The 19,035-nt window shown below is 39.0% G+C and overlaps 1 protein-coding gene across 2 annotated transcripts in view; it reads right to left on the bottom strand.

Moving 5' to 3' along the window:
• vwa5b1 (von Willebrand factor A domain containing 5B1) overlaps window positions 1-17,443 on the bottom strand; it is a 29,718-nt gene extending 12,275 nt beyond the window's left edge. Inside the window, exons 1-13 of one of the 2 annotated variants that reach the window (XM_067527270.1) lie at window positions 17,086-17,443; window positions 12,797-12,947; window positions 12,440-12,601; window positions 10,799-11,018; window positions 10,471-10,625; window positions 9,807-9,938; window positions 8,555-8,679; window positions 6,925-7,101; window positions 5,938-6,048; window positions 4,156-4,358; window positions 2,831-2,945; window positions 2,423-2,608; window positions 1,501-1,702 (exon numbers count right to left, since the gene is read on the bottom strand). In XM_067527270.1, coding sequence (XP_067383371.1) covers window positions 1,501-1,702; window positions 2,423-2,608; window positions 2,831-2,945; window positions 4,156-4,358; window positions 5,938-6,048; window positions 6,925-7,101; window positions 8,555-8,679; window positions 9,807-9,938; window positions 10,471-10,625; window positions 10,799-11,018; window positions 12,440-12,601; window positions 12,797-12,935 — 1,927 coding nt within the window. In that variant the 5' untranslated portion in view covers window positions 12,936-12,947; window positions 17,086-17,443. The remainder of the gene's footprint in view (window positions 1-1,500; window positions 1,703-2,422; window positions 2,609-2,830; window positions 2,946-4,155; window positions 4,359-5,937; window positions 6,049-6,924; window positions 7,102-8,554; window positions 8,680-9,806; window positions 9,939-10,470; window positions 10,626-10,798; window positions 11,019-12,439; window positions 12,602-12,796; window positions 12,948-17,085) is intronic. The other variant, XM_067527269.1, reaches the window with a different exon arrangement.
• Between the last annotated feature and the right edge of the window lie 1,592 nt (window positions 17,444-19,035).

Here is a 19,035-nt window from a genome sequence, read left to right as displayed (position 1 = left end):
TCAACACAAACATTGCAGATGACTTAATGAGCAGACTTACTCTCGGTGCTCAGAGTGATCATTAAAGTGGGTAGCTGCATTTAGCTGAGGCATCTGCTACTGACGGTCCATGTGCAGCTGCAGGTCGTTCGACAGTCGTCACACCTGTTAACTTCGCCTCTTATTTTTATTATTTTGCAGTTTTTCTGTCGCTAACTAGCCCTCAACTGTTTGTGGTCGAAACTTCAAATTCTAAAATGTGCATCATCTTTAGAAAATGAGGGCTATTACTTTAGACTTTATGCACTTTATAGTTTTCTTGAAATCTTTTTTTTTTAAACTTTTTTATGTAAATGACTTACAGAATTGTTTAGCTTCGCTTCAACTTTCCGCTCATCGTTCTCTCCATTCATCTGTTCGCTCATCCATCCATTTTATAAAATGCTCTGCCCCTAACAGGGCAGCTTCATATCTTTTTCTCTTCATTACTCTTAGTTTTGCTTTATGGCTCCTTTCTTTTCATCCTTCCTTTTTCCCCTCTTTTTTTCCCCTCCATTCCTTTCTTTCCTTCTGTCCTCTATCTTTGTGTCACCTTATTTTACTCCTCTATTTATTCTGCTCCTTTCCCACCATCTTTCCTGTCCCAGTTCTTCCCTTCTATCCTTTCTACCCCCTGTTTTTAATTCCTTCCTTTTCCATTTCCCTTCTTTCCAATTCAAATGTAACCAGCCAGTTTTCTGTTTTAAATTTCTTCTAATTCATTTGATTTTAGCCTGCCTGGTACTTCTGGGATATTACTGTTATCTTGTAATCTTTGTCTACTTGTACTGTCTTATTAGTGTATGAGTATCAGATATGTGTATCATGTACTACTGCTACTTTTAAAACTGTATCAAGATGAGCTATAGTATTTGAATCAAGGTTTGTCTTTGTGTCTGCATGAGCCAGTATTTGCTTTCTCTGTTTTATCTACTGTTTTGGCTAAAAAATGTTAATTACACACACACACACACCTGACCCAACCTCATAAGTTCTTTGACGTAACGCCTCACCAGAAGGGCTGGTTTTCAAAATAAAAGTGCTAGATAGCGTCAGAATATTACCAGGATGCTGTCAGACATGCTAGGTTTTCAAACAAAAAGCCCCAGTGAAGTTAAATCTTATTTCAAAAGCAATCTTCTTAGTTTCTCTTCTTTTTCAAACTTCTTTGTCAAACTTAACTATTAAACTTTCTTTCATCTTTATCTTTTTATCTGTCTTATTATCCAATTTTTTATTCTTTTTAACAGTTTCTTCCCTTCTTCTAAGAAACATCCCCACACCATTCTCACCTTTCAACTAGTTTTGAATCCCTCACACAAGCAAAAACCTTTTACTTGACTTATATCTACATTCTATCTGAATAAGCCAACAAGGGCCTTTGACTGACAAATAATGTCTAGTTGAGACTAATGGAACAAGCACAAATTAATATTTACCAATTAGAAAACCTCTCACTTGAACGTTACTGTAAGTTCTTACCCATGGGGTCTTGCTCTGTAGTGACAGGGCTGCCATCTGTCACTGAGTCCTGGTAGGAGTCAGAAAGAGGGCCGGAGGGTGGCTCTCTGTAGGGTCCCTGACTGTCGACACCTGCCTTCACCGGGTCCTCTTCTTGAGAGTGGTAAAACACGGAGCTGGCTGACTCAATAGAGCGCATCATGCTGTATCTCCTCCTCTTATCCTGTTAAGATTTTGAGTATTTGACACTTTTAAGTGCAGGTCAATGAAGACCCATCAACATGGTTGGATTTAAAAGACTTTTTAAAGCAAACCCAATTTCCAGAAAACTTGGGACACTGTGTAAAATGGAAATAAAAATACATATTCTAATGGTCAACAGTTTTAGGGCCTCCAGACGTATTTTTTGCAACGAATGTTTCTAAAAGGCGTTGACTGCTTAAACTGCTGAACTATCTGCCCACAGTCTTTCACGGGGAAAAACCTTACTCGATCCTCAGTTTCTCTCGATTGCTCTTTTTATACCCAATCCAAACTGACCTGTTGCATATTAACCTCATTAGTTTTAGGATGTTCTGCTTGGTCTCTTTTCCAGGGTTTTGTGGCCCCTTTTCCAACTTTTGAAACTTGCTGGCATCAAATTCAAAAAAAGGGCAAATATTTATCAGAAAAACAATAACATTTCTCAGTTTCAAGATTTGCTTTTATGTTATTTGTGAATCATCACATTCTCTTTTTATTGACATTTTACATAATTTCCTAACTTCTCTGAAAACAGGGTTTGCAGTTGGCCTTGGTCCCTTCATCACCATTTGAATTTCAAAGATATTTTGGCATTTAGATATTGATCAAATGGTGTAATTTAAGGGTCTTTTTGTGAAATATTCAAAACACAGAAAGTCATCCTGCATCTGTCACTTTTCAGCAGGTGTCTTGCACTTACAGACTTAGGGTTGGTGTGGTAGCGGGTGGTGTCACAAACCACACTGTAGCCAATCAGACTGTCCCCTGGAAACAGGAAGGTGTTACCCACAGGTGACAGCAGCACTTCTTTGGTCTCAGGAAAGAGCCACTCGATTGAAATGTCGCTGAGTGCTGGAGACATGGTTTTCTTCAGTGACTTTATCATCTGCGGAGTACAAAGAAAGCCAACTAAAATAGGCTTTCAGATACAAAACACAGTTTCTCCCAGACCAGTGCATAATGCGAATGGCATCTCTGAGATATGATTTCTTAATTGGTATCAGTGGCAGACTCTCAGTGCTCTGATACGACTGCATAATGGCTCTCCAGTGGCCCTCAGGATAACTGGATGTCATTAGGAGTGATACACAAAGCTGAAAATGAGTACCTTGGGCTGCAGCCTTTCTCCATCAGCCAGGAACTCTGCTGTTCCTTTAGAAACTGACGCCAGTCCCTGCACCAGCCTCCTGCAAGCATTTTGTCCTATGCCGAATGTAAAACATCTGTACAAACAGATTAGAACACTGCAGGTCCACGGACAGATCAAGGCATTTCTAAACATATAAACAGGCATTGTCTAAGTGTGTGCACACATTTCATAGATGACAACAGAAAAGAGATGCTGTGGAAATAGACTATCTATAAAAAATCTAATTTGTCAAGCTCATGGAAAAAAAAACAGGTCATTAACTTTCTTGATTGAAAGTTGAGACATGACTGTTTCCGCTTCTCAGAGTTTTCCAGGGAAGTTCAGCGATACTTAATTCTACTATTCTAATGCAGTTTTATTTTTCAGTGGGATGAGCTGGCTAATTCAATTTTGCCAGCCACATTCTTTTGCATTTTTAATGAGAATCAAAGAGGACAGAACAAAAGAGAAATGTCGCATTCTACTTGGTTAAGAGCCTTCAGTTGATTTTGGAAAAGGGATTCATGGCTTATTGTAAGCATAGTGTGGTAAAAACCCTAGAGGTGTCGATGAAATAATCACGCTCTGTGTATGTAATGCAATAATCAGAGGGCAGCCAGCCATTAAAAGGGGGGAGGCAAAAGTCAGGTTTTTCCAGCGAGACTCAGGAGAGGGACTCACAGTGTGAGACCTAAATTCAGGTGGTAAAATTAATGATTTCCCTGTGTACTGCAGATCTATTGTGCCACTGGCACTTACTCTCAGTTGACACCTGCTGTTTTTGCATACTGCAGGGACATTCCGTGTCCTTATTCTAGAGGTTCTTTGGTTATTTAAATGAATAAAATCGAGCCTGCACATGTTTCGTTGTAGTGCTATGCATTCTTTGCGTATTTCCAGATTTCATTTAGAGAGGGTTATATCTCACAACCAGGTGTTGCATTAATGTATGCGCCCGACAATCCCTAGATGCGATTTTTATCTTATCCGTGAGATTTGATTTTAGTATTTGCATAACGATCATAACCCCCGGATAATTTATCACTTGCTCAGACACAGCAAACAGGGGCTTTGTTCATTCTTAACTCTAAATAACCTGGCAGCTACCTCGGACAAATGCACTGTTCACTTCACCAACGTGTAACTATGAATTACATTCTATTGGATCAAATGTGTTTAGAAGCCATAACAGCCTTGACGATACACAACATTTGTCTTTGTATCTTTTCCTCTTATTCTAATATTATTCACTTATTTGTATTCAGCAAAGTGACAAACTATGTTAACGGTGATAATGCACTTACCTGATGTAGCGTGCATGGCTGCGGACCAGCTCAATAACTTTGCCTGTGTTGCTCACGGCCCCATCGGTGAGCAGAAAAAGTAGGCGGGGGTGTCCACTGATCATCGGCTGCCTCAAGATCCAGTTGAGCGGTGCCAGGATGTTGGTCCCCCCCATGTCGGCTCTGAGCTTCCTGACATACTCACAAGCCAGGGCCAGGGCCTCCTGGATCATGTTGGATAGGAAGAAATATACCATTTATAGCATTTTACAACAACAATGTATTGATGAGCTTAACAAAATTATAATATATGTTCATCACCAAATTGTAATCATCGGAGCAAAATGAAATTGTGATTATTAAAACGTTCTGTCAAACATAAACAAATTCACATTAAAACAAGACCTTGCAATTACCATTATCTCAAGATGATACAAATACCAAGTTTTTAATTATTTGATTAGCCATTTGGCAAAAAATTAATTGGCAATTATTTCAATTGATTTTGTAAGCAAAACGGCTAATCGCTATCTGGAACCAGCTTCTTCAATGCGATGCATGTTGCTTTTCACTTTTGCAGTTTATATTTTCAGACACACATAAAATACAGAATTAGAGATGTGAAGGTAGTATTTAATGTGTAAGACTTTTCATTTAGTTTATCGGGTATAGTGTTTAAAGATGAATATAGATGATGCAGCAGAGTTTAACTATAGCCTCAAAATTTAATAAAGGCAAAATGATTGTGATCATATTTAACAAAAACCGTTTCGTTTTTACAGCCTGCAGTGAGCGCAGATGGTTTTCTTAATAAACAATGGTGTAAATTTCAATCACCATTAAATTGTCTAAAATACCATAAGCTAGGGTCATATTCTAATTCTTTTATATATAAGTCTACTAAAAGACTAACTTTATATTCATACTACTGTAAAACTAGAATTTTGTTGCAGTTATCAGCAGATAACTTGCATTACCTTTTCATTTTTTCCCACCACTCTGTGCCATTTGAAAGTTCTGAGGATTTATGTTGCACTGTTCCTCAACAATGTAATTATGTAACAATAAGAATATACGGATTTGGATATCTGTTCAAATAATGAAAGTAATGCACTACTATGAAGTGGCTGTATTCTGAGCACACTATTTACTGTTAGTTGAGGACAGCAATGCTCAAAAGCTTTTAGTGAGTCAGGTTGACTTTTAGGGTTAAGACTAGAAAATGAACACAAATACAAAAATTAAGAAGCAACTTGATGAGAATTAGAACTTTGATCAAGGTTTGAATATAAGCGGCTATTTGTGCAATATTATCCGAACCCTGGTCATCATAATTACACATTTCACAGGAAAATATTTACTACCTGTAAAAAAATCATATAAATGTGTGTTACAGAACTTTTTTCAACTTTTCCATTATTTATCTTTTCGCCGTATTCTGAGGTACGATCTAATCTTTAGGTCGGAAGCCATTGGATTAAAATACTGAACTGCAACAGTCAATGTCACTTAATTACTGATAAAGTAGTATTAAAAATTTGATAATGTTATAATAATAAAACCAAGAATTTTTACTTTGCTATTCTTTAAATGAATTTGCAGATAATATTATGTACTTTTATTAAAAAAATGTATTTTGGATTAAGGTCTTGTTTAATAATTTGCATTTGAGTATATTTACGTTTTGGTATTTTTGCTTTAATATGATTCAAATATTCCAGCACTGCAATGTTTGGGTCAAGGTCCAAAAATGCTGGATTCCAGAACTTCCTATAAAAATAACTAAACAGCATTTTTCATTACCTCGTCATAGTTCTGGCTGGTTGTGAACAGCGACTTGAAACCCGAGCCGAACCCTATGATGTTGAAAAGGCAGCCGGGCACAAGGCTCTTGAGAATCACCACCATGGCATCCTGAGAAAGAGAGAGCAGTGCTGATGACCGGTTGAAAGGGAGCAGAGTGCTATACAGAGCTGCCATCATTGCACAGTAGATATTTTCAAAGAGAGGGGCGAGTGGAGAGCAGCATCATATAGTAACACTTCACCCACCAGTGGCTTTTACAGCAGAGGGGCAGTTCCTAGAAGAAAACCAATTGTCTCAACCTCTATTCAGGCGAAGAGCACAAAGATCACAAAGATCCATAATGAAATGCCTCAACAAAAAATAAAATCCTAAATTCTGCAGAATTTCTTGGAATAGCTTTGGTAAATAGTGATTACATCAGCACCTGGCCCTAAGTCAAGACTCTATAGCATGAGACACATCCAATAAAAGCCTGAGTCACTCATTGCACAAGCAGTGGACAAGCAGACAACACCATACAAACATATCAAAAAATAACCTCGAATGAGCCTGAGTTGGCTCCGTAAAAAAAACCTCACATGAAATCTCTTAAGACATGAGACTTGCAGTTCTAAACCTAGCAGCTGGCACACATATTGTATGGTGAATGGTTGGCCGATCAATATCCTTGTGTATCCTTCACACAGTTGGCTAAACCGGTCTTTAATCCCCACAGACTGAGGCAACAGTGTGACTTAGTATGACCTAGAAAAGCAATTACACAAACGTTAACATTTTATCACGTTCACTATGTGCTTTGATGCATTAGCTTGGCATTATATCTATATTTGGCATCAGCTGCAGCATGTATTGTGAAATATTTAAGAATAATATCCACCTTCAAACTGGTGCATAATCCAGTTTATTTGGAAATCAGTTTGTGCCTTCACGTATTCATTAAAGCAGCATAAATACAGTAAAGGAAATACGCCGAGATTAAAATACCTTCACTCGGTTAATGTTAACTCCGCTCATGCTGCCGCTGCGGTCAATGAGGAAGATAAACTCGCCGTGAACCTTCCTCAAGTCTGAGCTAATAGATTTGAGGTCTGGACAGAAGTTCAACATGACCACAGGGTTGTGGAGAATGTCCTTATGGAGTCGCCTGTGAATGATATCAACCTGTAAAGACAGGAGTCAGAAGCAAAAGCGTGAGTTAAAGGGGACTTGGCACCGTGAAGTGTTTGGGCGGGCTGTGAATCTGCACATAGGCTTTTATTTATTATTTCAAGAAGGCAGAAAATTTGATGAAAAGAGACAATCAGGTCAATAGAAAGAACACATCAATTATCGTAGATGTGGAGGAAATTTCAGGCAGAATGTGGCGAGCCTTTGGAGCGTTTCCATAGAAACCCATTTTTATGGCTAAGTGCTGTCTCTCCTTCTCCTAGTTGTTTAGGTCTGCTGGTCACTTAACAACCCCATCACCGCTGAGATGGAAATGGAAAGACACCTGATTCTCATGAGCTAATAAACAAAGCTATTTAACCAGCAGACTGAAAATAAAAAAGCCAAAAAAAAAAGGCCACCAATGTTTCCAGACTGACACTTTTCCCGGGCTTGTAAATACTGTAATTTGGGCTTATTGTAGAGGTTCGCTTCGTTCATAGTAACAGTTATGTGGCGCTAATGAAGACTATTGAATAAACTAAATAAAATGCCTTAGCAACAGCTGGCAGCAATACACACGGGCAGAATACACACATTTTTGGAGGTATCATGATTTCATCTCTCATTAGCATTTACATTGTAACTCCCAGTAATGCTAAGCAGCGCCGCTAGGAAGTTTCAGATGTTGCAGTCACTACAATAAATTCCACAATAATATCAAACTTTGCACGCATCACATTTTTCTAACAAGAGACATCATGAAATCATGTCACAATCACTAAAATACCAAGAAAATACCGGAGGGACTAACCAACGTAGTAGTCGAGTGAAAGCTACCTAACGGAGACAGCTAACTTTACGTTAGCTAAAGCTGTAACTGAGTTTCTGTGATCAGATCTGTAATTGAAAAATAACGGGCAAAAAGCTGAAAGACATCTTGGTCAGTCAGTTTGTGATTTGACAGGAATAATTTATGTAGTAAACCAACAGGACAGAAGGAAACACCTGGGTTACTCCCAGTAAAGTTGGTGAAACTAGCCTAACTGACTAGCAGCTGCCATCTTAGGACTGACTGTAGATTTCAGACCTGTTGTTAGCTTCTTGTTAGCAAAAATCATTCATTTGACTCGTCTGATCCATCGGAAAACTGCTGAATTTATAAGTCCTGTTCTTTAACAAAGGAGCTGATTTAACCATACAGAACTCTGAAATGTGGAGCCTAATTTTTAATGCATTATTTCTCAAGATACCGTAAGAAATTAGTTTGACAACTATTGTAACAAGATCATTCCAGTCTCAGAAAAATATGATTTGTTGTAGCGGGGCCTTGTTTGTGATAGGGTGCAATTATGTGGTTTTTACTGCTCCGTTCAAAATGACATTGGCTTTGAGGAGGGACTGTTTGAGGAAGAATTGGTTAAAATCCCATTTTGGTGTATGATGCTGATGGCAATGACACACTCACTTTTCTTTCATTGCTGGAATCCTTCTTGGTGGCCCTGATGAAATCGCTCCGGCCGTGAAGATACTCATCATACTCCTCCTGTGTCATGTCTCCATTCTCAATAAGCACATGTGGCTGATGAGGCTCTAAGGACATACAGTTATTCGGGACAGAGATGAAGCTATCTATGTATATTATAAGCAGATTGTAAAGCAGATTGAAGTGGATGGATAATGCCGAAAAGTGAGACCAGATGCTACATCACAGCTGGGTTTCAAGAAAGATAAATTAGCTCAGGGGATGGAATCCTGGGGATTTGTACTATTATTTCTACTACTATTCTGCATGTCTTCCATTTTCTTAGACAAAAAGTCTTAGAGTCCCTCTACCAAGTATAGTCATAAAATGTTTGTGTATATAATTTTAGCTCCAGTACTGTTGTTTCCAGCATCTGATTTCACGTAGAATTCGGGTGGATAATGTTTAATGGTTAATTAAGGATATTATCTGGGATGATTGTTACATATTTCTGAGAAGTACTGACAAAAAATGACATAATTGCCCTCACTTTTATCTTATATTAGTCTACAACTATAAATTACATTTTATGAGGGATTATAATATCCCATAATAAACTTTAATGGCACACAGTCTGTGTTTATGGTCATCAATAAACCAAGCTGTAGATTACAAATAGCCGGCTACGTTCTGCATTTATAGTTTTGTTTGTTACCGCCACACACGTCTGCCTGTAATGCAGCTCAGTTCCCTTTTCCTCCATCTCTCTACTTGAGTCGAGCATCCATGTCGAGATTGAAACTACAGCACAGGTCTGAATTGAATTGCGTGGCACTTGCTGCAGGTCTGTTTGTGAACAAAGCCTTTGTAAGAATCCGGTTGGATCAGCAAGGCCGGGACTCATTGCCGCCTCTGGGAGAAAACTGGCCCACATATACTGTAGGTCGAGACAGGCAATGAGGGAAAATTGATAGCACGGGGGGGGGGAGAGCTGACACTGCACACCCACACAGTGGCATCTAACTCTGCTGGCTTATGATAGATTAATAATGAGAGGACCATCTAGTTGTTCTAATAAAACACTGAAACACACATACCTTAACCTAAAATTGCTGTGAAAAACGCTTGAAAAAACAAAAACAAAAAAAAAACTCAAAATAAAACAATTTAATAATATTGTACTTGAGATGGGAGGAAAGACTAATTGGGAGGTAGTGGTATAAGTTTGTTCAGGAGAATAGAGGTGTTTACCTACCACTTGGGTAAATGAGGATGGTGACAGGACAATCATAAGTGTAGTTGTCTGCCAGAGTGATGACAATGCTGGTGGCAGAGCGGGCCAGAGGGTCTGCATCAGCTCGGATGGCATGAGAGGGGCTCTCTACACCTGAACAGCAGAGCAAATCACTGTTGGCTTCATGTCCACGTTATACTGACTGGCCACTTTATTAGGTACACGTGCACAATCTACCAGCATGTTTAAAATTTACAAGTTGACAAGTTGTATTTGCTTAAATTATAAAACTAGTAGTGATTAAAAAGTATAAAATGTTAATCAGGGAGCTTTTTTGTTTACACTACGATATAATAGTTTTTATGCTAATCTAAGCTAAGGTGACCATCCCCTGGCTGTAGCTTGATATTGAATGGACAGACATCAGAGTTGTATCTTCTCATCTGACTTTTGGCAAAAAACATTCCTTCATTTCAACATTAGTAGAGATCCAGATTCAACCTCAACCAATCAGCTACCAAGAGTTAATTCAACTTAGCGTCTACACTTATGGCACATGTGAGAGCCATCAAGGAGCACTAAAATGCATTTCTTGATTACAGAATAGCTCAAGTGATTGGGCCTGTTATACCATTGTGCACGCTGGCAAAATTTGTATTTGACAAATGATAAGTGGATGTCTGACCTGCAAGGAGATAGGGAGCTCGTATCTCCAGCTGAAAGTTGAACTCATAGTCCATCGAGTTGATGGCTTCCTCCTCCAGCAGTGAAACCAGCCACAGCTGAGGGGTGCTGGGAGTTTGACCGTGAGGACTTGAGGCGCTGGCATGCCTTTCCCGCCTAAGAATTGTAAGACATAACTACATAACTAAAGTCAGGATCCACTTTAAATAAACATATATAAATCTTTCCACTTTACAGTGCCACATCCACATTTAAATTCACCAATCTGAAAACATGTAACAAGCTGTATTATCAAAAAGACAGTTGTTGAGATGGGATTTTTTCCTTACAGTCTAGAGAAGTTTGGGGACAGTCCCTGCTCTTCATTGATGGTCCTCTGTACTCTTGGCGTACACACCGATGGGGATGACACCCTGATTCCCCCGCTGGGCAGGGTGTAGAGCTCGGAGGAGGTACTGACCAGAATATGGACTGTCTCCATGGGAGGAATGATCCCGAGGTTAACCACTAACACTGTCCTCTCCAAATCCTCATCCATCACTATATGTCCTGTAACACCAGACTTGATTACTAAACAAGCACCCTGAACTAATTTTTTAAACTATGACTTAAATGACACTCCAAAGTGTCCAAGTCCAATGTAAAGATGTTCAGGAACTGCCAGGAGTTATCTTTAATGCCTGATTCCTTCCTGAACGCCTTACACACATCACTGGTAGTACAGAAAGGTAGCATTACTTTACTTAAAGAGGCTGGACGTTTATTTAATGTGTGTGTTAAAGTCTCAGCAGGGGATTTTTCAACACTAAAGATTAAAGCAAATTTAAAAAGGAGGTTTTATTTTGAGACCTATAATATTATTACTGTTTAAAGCTTAAGATTGGTCTCAGAGAAAATTCTAGAGAAGGGGTTTCTGTGTCTTTGTTTGAGTGAAGCAGGGCATCATATTTTTATTTTCATGTCACATCCTAATGGTTCTACAGGCCCGTGGAAATTCTAATAAAGAGAAAAACTAATTTTAAGCTAACCTATATTTGACCCATAAAAAAATTGACATTTGATGAAAATGGGTTGTGTTTTGCAAGTTCAAGTCAAAGGATAAAGCAAAGCACCAGAGATCTCCTGACCTCCTGACCTTTGGGGCGACTGTAGTGCAGAAGGTAGAGCGATCGTCCATCAATGCCACAGTTGCTGGTTCGATCCCCGGCTCCTCGGGTCGCAAAGTGTCCTTGAGCAAGACACTGAACCCCAACTTAGTTGCTCCCGGTATTGGCCACTTTGTTGGTGTGTGTGTGTGCTAATGAGTGCGAATGGCTGAATAAGAAGCAGTGCACATCGCTTTGAGTACTAATAGGTAGAAAAGCGCTATAAACGTGCATTTACTTTAGTCTCATCTGAGCCATATTCCAATAATATTAGATCCCACATTTCCTATGATACAACATTTTGTCCATTTTAAAATACTCTTTTCCTCATAAGCGTCTCTATCAAGCACAACAGTGGAAAACAAAGGCAATTCTTTCTGTTGTTGTAGTCTGACCTGAGGTGACCCCGATGACACTAATGTGGGTCATTTCTCAGACACAGCATAGATAAATGGAGCAATAGCCCTTCCAATAAGTACTCATTTAAAGTCATGTTTGTATTCACCTGATAAATGTGTGTCCAATATTATCTTTCTGCCAGTATAATAGTATGTCTTCCTATTCCTGGGGCAAATATGTGACTTTGTAGGCGATAAAAGTTCCACTATGCTCACTAGATCACTAGAATCTCTAACAGCTGTTAGAGTAAGCGACAACAGTAAAATTGCCATAAAATCAAAACTATGAACTCAAAGTGGCTAAAATGCTAAAGGGAAAATACTAATAATTTTCTGTGTGATCACCACTATTTGTCACCCGTTTCAGGTTAGACACACACAATCTATTGCTGATACAAACATATTGACGGAAGCAGGTTTATCTTACCGCTGCCACTCTGGAGGGTTCCATTAGATGGGATGCAGCAATCCAGATAACAGTCTTCAATCTTTGTCTTGTCTTTGATTTGCAGTGTAAAAATTTGACTGGATATCATGGCCTCAAACCCCACAACAATGGAGTTTTCTTCAAGTGGATAAATGAAGATCCCTAAAAGGCAGCAGGCGAGGAAAAAAAAAAAGCAACGAGAACTTGAAGCACAGACGGTAAACAAGCAATTACACATATTCTGTCGATAAAAATGAATTTAACAATAGGGTCTTTTGGAGCACTGGGTGGATTTAAATTGGTTGAAAGTGGCTGGCTGAGTTAAACAAATTAGTCTCCTGTGGTGCATACACTCACCTTCGATGGCATGATCCTCAATATTTTCATAGGTCATGGAGGCTGTTAGAGCCAAAGTATACCCCCTGACACATGAAGTGATGTCAGAGACACTGAGAGGCAAGGCGCTCCGGTTCTCCTTGTTAATGAGTCCAGGCATGTTGCAAGTTGTCTGGTTTGTTGTCGCATGCAAAAACAGGGAAGAAGAACTCATTACATGCTTCAGGTCCAAAACAAAAGCTACAGAGCATCATAGATGCCACAATTTAAATCATGCTGTTGACCTTTGTTGCATGTTACATTCCTCACCTTCCTCTTGTTTCTTCACTCAAATAAAGACAAAATACAGAATTCTTTTTTTTAAATATCACAGGAAAAGTAATAAAAATAACTTATAAAGGCCTTATAATGATTTTAATATGTATGTATAAATTATGCATACATATATAACTGGACCAACAATTTGAAATAGCCAAAGAAATCATTTAAATTCATGTCATTATTTCATTCATCCATTATTTGTAACTACTCATCCTCAGTTAGGGTCTCAGGGGGTTGGAGCCTATCCCAGCTATCATAGGGCAAGAGGGGGGGTACATTCCGGACAGGTCGCCAGTCTATCTCAGGGCCAACGCAGACAGACATAGTGTACGCAGACAGACAACCACTTGCACTCACATTAACACCTATGGGCAATTTTAAATGACTAGCGTGGATGGTTTTTGGATTGTGCGAGGAAACTGGAGTCCACACACTGCCTGGTGGATTTAAACCGGGAACCTTTTAGCCAATCATATGACCATATATCTCCTGAGCTACAACACTCACCTACTGCCTAAAGAAGCAATGTTGTTTTGCTCCAGAGATTTTGTATCAGCTCTGTAGAGCAAGTGAAAGAGTCAGTGCCAAATATTTGCAATATTAAGATCAGATAAAGCTTAAATTACCTGTGCAAGTGCTTGTTATAACAGTCGTAACATTACATAAACGAACAAAGTAATTCTGAATCAAATCAATCAACTTTTCAGCTCACTAGCCCAACTGGATGGAAAGCCAAACATAAAACAATACTAAAATGTTTGTTTTAGTAATTAATTTAGTTCTGATGTTGAAAAAACTAAAGAAGAAAAGCAAACCTTAGGCTAAATGATTCTAATAGTTTAAGCAGTTTTTTAAATTACCTTTTGTATTCTGTGCAACCTTGCAATTGAAAACATCATACGCAAAAAACGCATCACAAAAAATCAGGGGGTTTAAGTTATGACAATCACAAAGAGCCTGCAAAATCCTGGAGGGACTGCTGAGAGTTTGTGAAACATGAGTGACCCATCCCTGTCACACACAGGCACTTCCCAAAACACAGATGAACTACATTCTGTATTGTCCCTGAACCTTGTCCATAAGATCAGCACTGGGCAGTGAAGCAAATTTGATGTAGTGGCCAGAAGTGGTATCACAATTTCTGCAATCATTCATTTGATATATTTGGTCCAATATTGTTTGGAAAGTCTAGTAAAGCCCCGTTCAGGTGTGCAAGCAGAAAGCGACGAGAGGCATGGTGGAGGTCACTAGTACGCAGACTTTATGGGCCCAAAAACATGGCATGAGTCCTGAAGAGCGTTTGACGGAAATTTTTTTTTCAATGTATGCACCACTTTTCTTGGAATGAATGCAAGCTATGGTTTTGATGCAGGATTTACTCATCATAATACATCCTTCCCCAGAACCATATGCTAAAATAATTTATGCAAAGCCAGAGGTGGCAAAAGTACACAGTTTCTTTCCTTATGCAGAAGTGCAGATATCTGTGTAAAAAAACAATTGGTAAAAGTAGTTTTGGGGTAAAAGTACTGATTCAACATCGTTACTCAAGTAAAGGTGAAAAAGTACAGGCTTGTACTCAAACTATACAAGTAACAAGTGCATTTCTACCAGGTGTCTCTGTGCAAAGCTAACTGGAACTCAAGTCTAATTAATATAATTACTATATTATAAATAAAATATTATTCTATTTCACATAACACACAATTTAAATTACAGTTTATGATGTCAGCAACAGAACTTGAAACATTATAAATGTATGCATGCAGATAAACACAAACACATCAGACATATCTGTCTGAGACCCAACTAATATGTAATAAGCAAACTTGTAAACATATAAGCGAACATTAGAATAGAGCTGGGCTGTCAACTGTAACACACCGCACATAGCTGCTAGGAAATATCCACAGGTCAGGACAGCGAATTACAAGTGCGCAGTGATGCAAATTAAAAGAAAACGGATCATTTCCCTCAAATGCAAAGTGACAAGCCTGTTTTAAAAATGTAGGGACTAGAAAGATATTTGTATTAGAATGTTGGAGGTAATAGTAAAAACTACTAGTACAGATATCGGAACATTCTACCTAAGTAATGTGACATATGTTTGACCCATACAAAAACTTCCACGTTACTGTATGTTGGTATGTAAACCAGACTAATGTTACACATTCTCCACGTGTTATAGATATTGCTCACATTATTAAAAAGGCCATGCGCTCGGACATCTTGTAAACTTACAACAAAGTGACAGGCAGTGTTAACTGACTCTTTAGTGTCTCTTTAATCTGTCCATGTAAAACTCATTCAAAATGAGTTGGCAATGATTGTTTTGTTGTTGTATTTTAGAATTAATTTACTATTTATTTAACATAACATTAAGCATCTTTTCCACCTTTTTTTAAGCCCTTTTTTATACAGTAATAACATCAAACACACAGCCGGGTCTCATTACAGACTCCAAAACTAGATGAAAGCTGCTAATGTCTGTTCAGTGCAGCAGTTTTTTATAGTATTTGAACCGCAATAAACTCCTACAATATGATGTAAAAGCAAGGCGCCTTAAAGAGGGCGACACAGGCATTTGAGATAAAGGTCACAGCAATAAAACAAATTTAGGATGTGGTATCATCGTTCCAACACACCAACAATGTAAAAGCAGAGCAGATCACTTTTTAGCACCATGTGATAGAAAAAAAACCCTTCAAATTAAAAATGCCTTGTAACGAACACAGTGTTGCATAATATGTTAAATTATACAATAATAATCTGTTGCTTTGGGGCAGTGCTTCACTGCTGCTGTCTCCTCTACCCGCAATCTTGGTTAGTGTGCTGCCGAGGCTCTGTGTCTGCTGCACAACCAGAGCCCCAGCACAGCCTTGATAGGAAGTGTTATGACGAAAGCAATTTCCATAGAGACAAATCTGCTTGCTTGCCTGCAGACTGACCAGTAACATCTCTAAAGTGGGCCACTATTTGTAATATTGTGACTGGTTGCAATTAAAGCAACAGGTAAGCTCTGTCCCAGATATGAAACACAAAAAAAATAAAAAAAATAAAAAAATAACCAACAACTAATCACTCAGGAAATTCTTCAGACACAACTTTCACAGTCTACATCAGAAGTCCTTCATAATCAATAGCGAATTTGATCAAGTCTTTCTAATTGCCGAGCAGAGATTTTAGGCACCACATGGTTATTTGCGGCGAGGAAAAGGTCATTCAGACGCAGTTAAAGAGAATTGTGTTGTGTGTCTCAACATTGCCATCATGTGTTCAGTCAACCACAGGTTGAGAATCCAACAGCAACATGTCCCTTTGTCCCTCTTACAGGTGTATTAAGCAAGATTTCCATTCATGCATGTCTAGACTGCTAAATGCCCCGTGGCCGTCAGCGAAAAGGTGACAACAAGTGGCGTGACACCGACACTGAGCATCATTAAATAACTTATGTGGAATGAAAGACGATGTGGATTCAAATTCTAAATAAGTTAGCATTATGCTTTAAAATGAACATTTCCTTGAGCTCTGTGGCAGGTGTCTGCTGCTTTCTCTTGGATTTCCTATCTTCGTGGCATTTCAGATTAAAGTAATTAGTGTTAAAAAGTGGCAGTCCCGGGGTGCTTCTCTGCCGGTCGGCTCAGTCATATGAATCACCCTGCATGCTGAAACACCATCTTCCCATCGTAACTCTTAACATTTTCTATTAGCAGTGCCACATGTGATCATCAGTGCCGAAATCTGAGAGTGGGTTCTGTAGCAACCACCTGTTAAAACCACCTGTTTACACTGGAAAACATGATGCATGACTGGCAGTTTTAATCATTGTCTAACTAGCTGACCTTTCCTTGATTGAAAACAAAATGACACGGATGGAATTATCTCTATTCATAAATGACAGGGATGTTTAATACGTGCATCATTAGGCGGACAGTCTGCAGCATTAAAATGCATCCAATGTGATCATGGGATCAGCCTCATTATCTTACCTTTCATTTGTGTCACCTGCAGTGAGGACTTCTGTCTCTCTCTCTGTGTCTCTCTCTCTCTCTCTCTCTCTCTGTCTGTCAGAAGTCCACTTATCAGGAAAGATATCCTCCGGCTCTTCTCCTCCTCTTTTAGCTCCCCCTTTTTATTGTTGGTGTCTCTTTGTGGCGTAGAGGGAAACGAAGTGCGGCCACAGGTGGCAGAAACTACAGATGCAGCGGGCACATTGTTAGTTAGATGTACAATGCAAAGAGAGGGGAGGTAGGTAGGAGCTGCCGCAGCAGTTCAATCAAGCGCTGCAACATGTGGTTACCAAAACTGTTTCATTTATAATTCTCCTCCCGAGAAAGAGAGCTAGAGAGAGAGAGAGAGAGAGAGAGCGAGCGAGTGGCTGAGACAGAGGGTCCAGTCCTTCCAATAAACATCCCCCCACCCTCCCATCCCTTACGCATTCAAAGCATCAGCACCACCCACCCACTCACTCCAGCCCTCACTGACATCGGTGACAACAGGAACCATTCAGGTATCCTTTTTGATAGCAAAGGGATCCGTTCAGATGACATGTATTATAATATCAGGAGAATGGGGAGAAAGATGTGGTGCGTAGAAGAACAGATGTGTAGAAAAAGGAGAACTACATGTCACCCACACATCATCTAAAATATCTCCTATAAGGTTTTTAAATTGTGCATGTTTGACTGCCTCTATGTTTTGTGATCACGCGACTGGATCCATCTGTTTTTCCTTTGGCAGCTAATATGTATTTATAATCATTTTGGTACAGTTGATAAAATAGATGTCTGTGTGTGTGTGTGTGTGTGTGTGTGTGTGTGTGTGTGTGTGTGTGTGTGTGTGTGTGTGTGTGTGTGTGTGTGTGTGTGTGTGGGAGGGTTGGCTGAAACTCAGCATCCGCTTCCAAATTGAATTAACCTGCAGCCAATAATATTCATTCTGTTCAATCCCCCCCCCCACACACACACACACACCAAACCCAACCTGCCTTTACACTCTTATCTCAGCCTCTCACACACAGGCTCACACTGATGCACCATCGCCCACTCTCTCTTTCCCACGACTGGCAAATGGTAAAAGGGGTAAAGATGACTGAACACATCATTATCTATTAATCTGCAAATGATCAGCTCAGTTAATCATTTGATCTGTAAGATGCTGGCAAGCAGTGACACATGCACATAAAGAAAAACCCTAATGTCATCAAATTGCTTTTGTGTCTGTCTAGGAGCAAGCCAGTCAAACATGTTCAGCTCAGAATCACACTAGATGAGAAGAAAACATGCAAATCCTCATAGTTGAGAAGTTGAAACTGGGGAATGTTTCCTCTTTTTTGCATGAAAACTGACATATAAAAATGATTGACTCATCAATTAGTGCAGTAATTGTCTCAGCTCGAATTTGAACAATGAGTCTGTGTCCTCATCTTACGCGAGGTAATCAAACATGATGTTATCATCTGAACAGGAAGTACTGATGAATGTTTTCTACTTCTGATATGGTTTTGTTCCCACGTGAAACAGATTTTATCAAGGGCTTAACAGGATATTAAGTAGTTTTAGACTAAATTAACCTGCAACACTTTATGAAATTCATGAGTGATTTACTGTAGCAAAGTAAAAACGACAAACTGTCCCTCATTTCTTGTCTTCAACTGACAATTGAATGTATTTTTTGCTTTATGCCATAGAAGACTGAACATATTTTCGTCATCATTTCACACGATGGAAATCTACACCCATTTACAGAGGATCTGGATTCTCTAAAATGCCGTAAAAACTCAAATCTGCTGAATTTGGTTGATTCACTTAAACCTTAATTTATCTGAAAAATTACAAAGAACAGATTTCCAGTGTTTCAGTGACCAACTTATAATTTTACTTTCTAACTAAAAGCAAATGTAAAGTTTGATGCAACACACTCAAAGTTGGAAAAGAGAA

The sequence above is a fragment of the Channa argus genome, chromosome 13, assembly GCF_033026475.1.
Source record: "Channa argus isolate prfri chromosome 13, Channa argus male v1.0, whole genome shotgun sequence".
In the NCBI taxonomy this organism is placed as follows: domain Eukaryota; kingdom Metazoa; phylum Chordata; class Actinopteri; order Anabantiformes; family Channidae; genus Channa; species Channa argus.
This window is presented reverse-complemented; position numbering and strand designations above follow the sequence as displayed.